This window comes from Erigeron canadensis, chromosome 4 (assembly GCF_010389155.1).
Source record: "Erigeron canadensis isolate Cc75 chromosome 4, C_canadensis_v1, whole genome shotgun sequence".
NCBI classification, from domain to species: Eukaryota; Viridiplantae; Streptophyta; class Magnoliopsida; order Asterales; family Asteraceae; genus Erigeron; species Erigeron canadensis.
Genome location: NC_057764.1, coordinates 18,532,868 through 18,542,041, shown reverse-complemented (window position 1 = coordinate 18,542,041; position 9,174 = coordinate 18,532,868). Strand labels below are relative to the sequence as shown.

The window sequence follows — 9,174 nt, the reverse complement described above, 5'->3', positions numbered from 1 at the left end:
TTCAATAAATTCCAAGTTCTTTTAACAAATGTGAAAAAGTTATAAATATCCTACGGTTGATAGGCGTGGAACAACTATAAGTTTGACTTATAGTCAACAACTATAAGTCAGCCAAGTTTTTTGTTACAAGTTTGACTTATAGTCAAGAACTATAAGTTTGACTTAAAGGGTTTTCTAACCGAGCCTCCCTCAATATCCATTTTTATTACATCTATACTGTTTAGCATTCACAATACAATCATCATAATAACTAACTTTGAATTCCATTTCAATTATGGGTACTTTTGGCTAGTATAGCCCCCTAACAAGAAATTCTGGCCACGGGGTGCACCCAGTTGCTCGACATTAAGTCTTAAATGGCCTTTTGGCAAAATATATATAAACTAGTCTTAAATGGATGGTATTGCCAAATGCATGAATATGGCGGCCGAAAAGAAACATTGATTACGTAACTTCAAAAATGAATGTATAAATAGCCACAACATAACAAGTTATCTTCACAACATCCATTTAACAACTTAATTAGTATCAAAAACAATTAAACCTTTAAGGCTTTAACACTACTCTATTCTAATTCAAAAACAATGGCCTTGGTTGACACCAAAACCAGCATTGTGCGTCCTATTGCTAACTTTCCTCCTTCCTTATGGGGCGACCGTTTCCTATCTTTCGACCTCGACAACTTGGTAAGCCACCATTGCGCACCCGAATGCATGCTATATAGTACGTGTTTTCCCTTTTGTTTTATGAAGGACTTACAAATGTTGTTGTTTTCATTAATTTCCAGGAATTGAATAATTATGTTGCAGCCATGAAAGAACCAAGTGATGAGATACAAAGATTAATCGTTGATCCAGACATGGATCCAAATGAAAAACTACATTTAATTAACTGCGTGTCTCGTCTTGGTTTAAGTTATCTTTTCATAAAAGATATCGAGTTTCAACTCGAAAAACTTTTCAAGGAGCTTAATATGGAACAATACAATGAATTTGATCTCTACACAACTTCGGTCAACTTTCTTGTTTTTAGACAATACGGATACAAACTATCTTGTGGTAAGAGACTACTAATTTATATAATTAGTTTGTGTGTATATATATATAGAATTGATAATTTTTACATATATATATGCTTTGATTACATACAGATGTGTTTAACAAATTCAAGGACTTTAGCACCGGAAAATTCAAGGAACACATTGCATCCGATGTAAAGGGCATGTTGTGTTTTTATGAATGCACACATTTAGGAATACGGGGCGAATCTATTTTAGATGAGGCCTTGGCGTTCACAGAATCGCATTTAAAGAACGTGGTGGATACACTTGAAGGGACTCTCGCACAACAAGTGCAACAAGGGTTGAAATTTCCTTGTCAACGAGGATTGCCGATTGTAGAGGCAAGGCTGTATTTCTCCAACTTTGAAGAGGAATGTTCAAAATACGATCCCCTGCCGAAACTAGCAAAAGCACATTTTAGTTACTTTCAATTATTGCAAAAAGAGGAACTGTCTATGCTCACAAAGTAAGTTGTTGCAATTGTCTTCAAACCATAGAAACTTTAATGTACTTAATTAAAAACATTTATCATCATGAGGTTTAGAATTCAACTAGAACGTAATTAACAATAAACCTTGTTTAATAATATATATAGATGGTCTAAAGACATGAAGTTCCAAACAATAGCTACATATACAAGAGATAAAATGCCAGAATTGTACCTATGGGTGTTAGCAGTTTTTTTGGAGCCTCATTACGTCGAAGCCAGAATTATAACTACAAAAATTGCACAACTAGTGTTGGTGTTAGACGACACGTTTGATGCATATGCAACTATTCAAGAGCTTCGACTTCTAACTGATGCAATAAGCAGGTAATCAAATATTCCTATAACATTGTTAAATCTTTTTAATTTTGCATGTGCAAGTTATATATCATATGGGTTTAACCTTATATATATAATGGCATTTTCAGGTGGGACATTAGCTCTATGGAGCAACTTCCAGAATATATTAAACCATTTTATCAAATTCTCCTCAATGAGTATGCTGAATGGGAGAAACAACTTGCTAAAGAAGGAAGAGAAAATGTGGTTTATGCTTCAAAAAGAGCAGTATGCATGATTCCTTAATAATTAAGTTTACGAGTCCATTATTGTTATAAATTTTATATCTAATATCATTTTGACTTGATAATTAACTAACTAAACTTCTTTAATAACAATCAGTTTCAGGATCTAGCTAGAAGTTATCTTAGAGAAGCCGAGTGGAGACATAGTGGAACTGTACCACCATTTGAAGAGTACTATGAGAATGGATTGGTAACATCTACATACAATCTTCTGGCGAAATCTTGTTTGATAGGCATGGGCAAAATTGTTGATGAAGAAGCTTTAGCTTGGTATGAAAGTCATCAAAAAATACTTGAAGCCTCAGAACTAATTGCAAGACTCCATAATGATGTTGTGAGCTTTGAGGTACTAATTAACTAATTATCATCTCACAACATGAGAAACACAACCTTACATGTAAATTCAGATTTTCATGCTATAAAAAATAATCATATCTCAAAATGCATGCAGTTTGAGCGTGAAAGAGAACATAGAGCTACAGGTATAGATGCATATATGAGGAGTTTTGGGGTGACCGAAGATGTAGCTGTCAAAGAACTCAAGGAAATGATCGACAACGCATGGAAAGACATTAACGAGGGATGTCTAAAGCCAACTAAAGTGTCAATGGACTTGCTTTATCCAATTGTTAATCTTTCACGGGTGATATATGTGGCCTATAGGTTCAATGATGGGTTCACCTTCTCAGACTTGACTTTGAAAGACTACATTACACTCTTATTTGAGACTTCTGTTCCTGTGTAATCGTAATTAAACCATCCATTATTTTTTATTATTTCGATTTCGTTTGTAAGACATTTGCCAATAATGGATTGACTAAGTTACCTTGTACGCAATATTATTATGAGTTTGATTTATAAGATGCAAATTATGCACTTTATAATTGTACTATACGTTAATATAGTAAGTAATTAGCATCATTTATATCGATTATATCCATTACTTTATGATATTTTATTAATACTTATGATACATATATAAGTTTTAGGTAAAATAAAATAAATAAGTATAATAATAGGTTTCTATTCACTGAAAATCACCGTGCATCATTAATATCATCGTGCATCAATTGCTTCGTGGATCTTCGTGCATCAATTTAACCATGATCTAAGAGTTAAGATCTTGTCCTATTTTTTTAACTTTAATACTTGTTTTATAATACTCAACCTGTATATATATGAGAATATATTAACTACTCTTAGATGTAGCCTACGAACTACACCTCTTAATATCTTAGTTCTCTATTTCACTTAAAATGAAGGACTAGAATGGCTATTTTCTTAAAGTTAACCTCTAGGAATATTCCTACTTACATTCATTGGAGAATAATCAGTTTTAAAATTGATGAGGTGTGTAGCAAAATTAATTAGAGTTCACTATCGGGATATCTAAGATGCCTACTTTACAAAAATTTCAAACTTTTCAATAAGGAAAGAGTATGATATCAAGTTATAGACTGAATTTAGCATTTAGAAAGTCCCATATTAGAACTATTACAACAATGACATGATGCAAATTAATAATAGGAATATACAGTTTAATCAAGGAGCAGCCAATATCATTAGCATAGGCAGCTTTTTATTGTATACAATCACTAGATCACATTTCCTTTCTTTTATCATATAATCATGCCAACTTAAGGATGTAAGTATCTATATCTTTGGTGAAAGCAGCCAATATTCATATCATAGCTAGGCACCTTTAATTTTATTGTATACAATCACTAGATCACATTCCTTTCTTCTATCATATAATCATGCCAACTTAAGAATGTAAGCATCTATATCTTTGGTGAAAGCACAAACCAAGTCCAGATACGGACTTGGATCAGGTATGCTTGAATTCAACTTCTCGAAATCGAGAGTCCAGGTAACAAACTGTTTCTGGCCCCTGTTTTTGATATGAATAGTCAGAATGAAGGCATTATACACCTTCAAAAGCTCTCCTTCAATCACCTTGAACACAATTTTGTGGTTGTCATCATCAACTGCTTCAATGACCTCTTTTACAGTATTCACTTTTCCATCTACAGAAAAACAGTAGTTAATTAGCAGTCATGTACTTCTTCATAAGTCACTATTATCAAGCCGTTGAGCAATAGATGAATTCGTGTCCATTAGAGTGATTGAGTCTTTCTTTTGTTTTTGTGGAGCTAGGTGCTTTGGAGTCATTTTAGGCGTTTTTTTTTATATAGTAAATATGGCCTTTATAGATGACATCCTGTAAAACTTATGGTTATATGTTGAATTTGTTTGTTTTTTTAAGGGTGAATTTCGCTTGAAATTTTATGTCGCGATTCGACAACGAGATGACTAGCATACGTTGTTTTAACCGGATCCATGTTAGAGAGCTCCTTCGAAGTAGATATATGTATTTCAATTACCCAATGGAGGAAAACCCCTTATTAATCCGCCCGAAAGCACGACAATTGATAGAGGTAAACCTTGTCCACTCAGACTTGAACCTAGGTATACCCGAGTCAAACTCTCTTAGTAGAACTACCTATATCTCAAAGTTGGCTGAATGGTGCTTCCAACTTGGGACCTATAATTAAGTCACCAAAGAAACTGTACATCACTACATCAACTCATCATTGATTATATGTTAAATTTATAGAACGGTCAGTTTTACATAATATAATTTAACAATTTCTTTCATTTTCTATATATTTTTCTTGAATAGCGAGCTAGTACTACATACCAGAATTTCGGAATATAGGTATATATCGCAGATGCTGTGGTAAAAATCTAATGGTAACCTTATATACATCCCAAACTAAACTTAATAAGTTAATATCCCTACATAACTTCAATCAAACAATCATCACAATTTAAAATATAGTTTACCATAGATGTAGTCCCAAGAAATGACAGATCCAGGAGCACCCCATTCGCCGGTAACTAAATCACAACGTCGAACCTTATCAGGGGATATGATTGCGGTCTCGTGTAGTTTGTGCTTGTAAATATCATGGAGCAAGTTGCCATGACATTTAATATCAACTTCCTGAACTAGTGTTCCTGTTATAGTCATCTGTTTTTCTGTTTTGGTACCTAAACCAACCAAGGCCTCTCTATATATAGACGACTTGAAGTGAGTAGTGTTCTTGGTATCTATATGGTTATTTGCGTAATTATCGTGTTGGACATGTAGTGGGAATTTTACTTGGACCATTATGATGCTCCTAAGTCTCCAACGATAGCTATCTATCGATGATATATAGTTGTAAGAAATTGATATATTATCGCCTTATATAAAGATAGATGTTGTTATTGAAAATTACTTCAAACTCATCGAAGTGTTTGTATTTATGGATTAATTAAAGATTCAAGTTCAAATTCCAAAAGATAGGTCATGTCACATTTTTGTGATAGAGAAAAAGTTATTGTAATAAAAAAGATTCTGAAAAAAAAAAAGTTTACATAAATTTCTTGATTGTATTGATCAAATCGTGAAATCTCAACTTAAACTAATCAAAGAACGTTTTGAGAAAAGCAGAATTTAACTACAATTAATGGACTAGCTGAAATTTGGCTCAACAATGTATTTGTGGATATTTGGCCCAACTGTATATATTTGTGGGAACTTGGCCCAACCATGTGTTTGTGAATCCGCATTATAACAAGTAACAACTTCACAAGTTTTTTTTTTTTTTTACCTTAAACTGTTAGTTGATCGAAACATAATATTTAATAATTTCTGTTTACAAAATAATACACAGTACTTTGATAACAATGATATGATCGATAGCAAATAAGCTAAAATGGCCTAACACATAAGAGTATAGCTGTTAAACTCTTACGAGTCACGAGTTGACTCTTACGAGTCGAGTCAATTTACACCGAAAACAAGTCAACTCGTTAGGTGACTCGTTTTTGTCCAGACTCTTACGAATTGTTATGTAAACTTGGACCGAATCACGAGTCGCAAACTTATAATTATTTTAATTTGATACTATGGTTATATATTATATATTATACTTAATTTGTTACATTATTTTGGGTGTTATCTATGTAGTTTTGGATATTTTATTACAAATTTGGAGATAAATTGTAAGTTTATAACTCAAAAACTATTGAATAAGTAATATCTTGGTAAACTTATTAAGATAACGAATTTAATATAATTCTACAGACGTTACATATATATAACTTAACTATATTATGTAGTACTTAAAAATGTCCTGAGTCTTATGAGTCGACTCACGTTCCGAGTCACGAGTCAAAAATTCAGGTTTTCGAGTCGAGTCAAAAGTTACGAGTCGACAACTAAGACTAAAATCACAAAGATATTTTTATGAATAATTTTAAAAAATTGGAATCAACGTCAAATCTCAATTAACAATCTAAAAAATTCAATTTAATAGGAATAATAAACTTATATATAATTGAAATAGATACGACTATTTTGAAGCAAAAACTCAAAACTCAAGACATGTTTTGATCTTAGGATGTTACGAGTATTTCTGGTTTCACAGGTCTTTTGGTAACCACATCTTGTAAGTTGCAGGCTGATTTTCATGATTATCTCTTTTTGCAATGTGCTTACTCATCACACGTTTGGGCAAGCATTTGTTCGAGGGCTGATATTCACATCTCCACTACGGTTTGAAAGGATATTGTTTCTAGTATTATTCCTACAGCAAAGAAGAGATCGGTTGAACAATATGTCACCAAGCTAAGCTTGGCCGCTACCCCTGATTTCATATGACAGGAACGAAACACAAGATTATTAAAGACAAAGAGTAAGGGCGCGTTTGGTTCACATAATATTTTTGGAAGGAATGAAATATTTCGAAGGAATTAAAATCTGAAGGAATGGAATTTGACGGAATGTTTTTTGAGAATTCAAGTGACGGAAGGAATCCATCCCCAAGGGATGGAGATTCCATCAAATGATGGAATCTTTACATTCCTACAAAATGAGATTCCTCCTTGTTTGGACAAACAAACACACTATGAAATAGAATTCAATTTCAATTTCATCAGATTCCATCAAATTTTGTGAAATAAACGCGACCTAAGAGGTTATTTCAACAACCGGTAGAAGTGATTATTAACATTGTTAGACTGAAGTTATTGACCATAAAGTTCAAACAAAATGCTCGAGTTGATAAGATGCGGGTCGCATGGAATCTTCCAAGATCGGTGATCATCGATTAATTAGATGCTATTTTATCATATGCTTGTATCTAGTTTTTTAAGATTTGTCTAGATTTGGTTTCTTCTTAAAGTGGCATGTCACTTTTAGGAGTTCTTTTGCATGTTTCAAACTCCCGTGTTGATACTCTGTCAGTAAGTAATGTTTTGGTATACATATAAATTTAATAAGAGGTGACGGGTACCGAAATATATAAAACAGACCGCGACTATTTTTTATTAATACAAACTAAAGAAAGTTATTCGGTTAAAGTAGATATTTAAACCAAGGAAAATCATATTATTACTAGGGGAAAGACAACTTCAAATAACAACTAAAGCAACGTACACTAACTTATATAAACACACAGTTGAAAAAAAAAAAAATTGAAGACTAAAAGTCGATCAAGTAACAATCCCCATAACATGAATATTAACTTTCTTGACGCAAATTAATCATTTCCAGGAAGTAATATATAAAGTTTCGACTGAAGGGAATAGCATCTTCAATGACTCAATGTGCACACGAATTTCTTTAACCGTGAACGAATCCATGTTATCAAAATTTCACCATGTTGTCTCGAATACTAACCACTAACTTCTTGTTAAAAAAAAAATCACTTGACAATATTGCTGTATTATCTTCATTGCCAAAAACATATTCCGATTAAGAGAAAAGTAGGCTACCGTTCAAAAGAAAAAAAAAAAAAAAATAATAATAAAATAAAAATTAGGCTGTTTAATTAGCTCACTGGCTTCCGCCCAACCCAATATTACCATTACACCGAATCGAGATAGAACAGTCCTTATGATATTCGATCGTTGCTAATTACGTTGGAAATTGCTGGAAAAAAAGCACTATATATGTTGGACGATCGAGTGTAGCTCTCGATCGAGCTACATTTAAAATACCATGCCATACCCTCATTTTACATATCTAATCGCATGTCCAAGAGTAAAATGACTAAGGCTCATATTAATTATCATGCATCTGCACCTATATATAATGCATTTGTAACCTAGACATATTACCCTCCTGTAGCTTTCCCGTATCGACGTTATCAGTCCTGAAAGCGAAAATGACCGAAATGTGGTACTGATCCGGGTCCCAGTTAAAAACGATCTCAGTACAGGATCGGAAATTCCCGAAAACTACGGAATTTCGCAATACCTTCCTAATAGCTAGGATTTGGTACCACTTTTCGATACTGAAATTGGGATTCGGTATTTTTTTTTGTTTATCTCTAGGATTCGGTATTTTTTTGTTTATCTCTAGCCATTACCATCATTAATTCATTATCATTTGATTGTGTGCTTAATTAATGATCGATTAAAATCTTGTTAATTTATTAGATGCATGTTTCTTCATTGGCCCATATGAGTGTGAAATCTCCTTAGGCTACGAAATGTCTCAATGTACCAAAAAGTATCCCAAATGAAAGCTTAATTTTAAAGCTATCTACCCATCCCTTTTCAATTATATTTACTTTATATCACTTCAAAATTCTTTTTCATTTTCAAGAATCAAGACATTGCAATGCCTCTCCTTTTTCATATGATGCTCTACACGTCCCAATATGTATAGGAATGTCGATAAAAGGATATATATGATTGTTACATAAACAACATTATCTCTGTATGCTTGCTAGCTAGGATAAAATCGACGTTAATTCATTCAAGTTGTGTTGTTAATTTTTAAAGTATTCGAGTTCAATGATATAAACATAAAGAATATGAAAAAAGGTATATATATATACGTCCATTGAAGAATTATAGCTGGTTTTCCATTAAGTTATGAATGATTATGACTTGATTCAACAAAAAGTTTTATGATTAACAAGATAAAGATATTTAATTGTAACATAAAAGGTCCCCTACTTTTCAATTCTATCTTTTGCTTTACA

General features: G+C 32.6%; 2 protein-coding genes across 2 annotated transcripts; one reads left to right on the top strand and one right to left on the bottom strand.

Moving 5' to 3' along the window:
* Positions 1 to 514: 514 nt before the first annotated feature.
* Positions 515 to 3,020, top strand: LOC122595886 (germacrene A synthase short form-like). The gene is made up of 7 exons (XM_043768358.1): positions 515 to 686; positions 788 to 1,058; positions 1,151 to 1,526; positions 1,656 to 1,874; positions 1,976 to 2,114; positions 2,229 to 2,477; positions 2,583 to 3,020. The coding sequence occupies exons 1-7, from the start codon at positions 585 to 587 to the stop codon at positions 2,874 to 2,876; spliced, it is 1,650 nt and encodes a 549-aa protein (XP_043624293.1). The 5' UTR covers positions 515 to 584; the 3' UTR covers positions 2,877 to 3,020.
* Positions 3,021 to 3,668: 648 nt separating this feature from the next.
* On the bottom strand, positions 3,669 to 5,177 carry LOC122596331 (kirola-like). The gene is made up of 2 exons (XM_043768885.1): positions 4,979 to 5,177; positions 3,669 to 4,158 (listed from the first exon to the last, which is right to left on the bottom strand). Exons 1-2 carry the CDS (start codon positions 5,163 to 5,165, stop codon positions 3,887 to 3,889), a joined length of 459 nt encoding a protein of 152 aa, XP_043624820.1. The 5' UTR covers positions 5,166 to 5,177; the 3' UTR covers positions 3,669 to 3,886.
* Between the last annotated feature and the right edge of the window lie 3,997 nt (positions 5,178 to 9,174).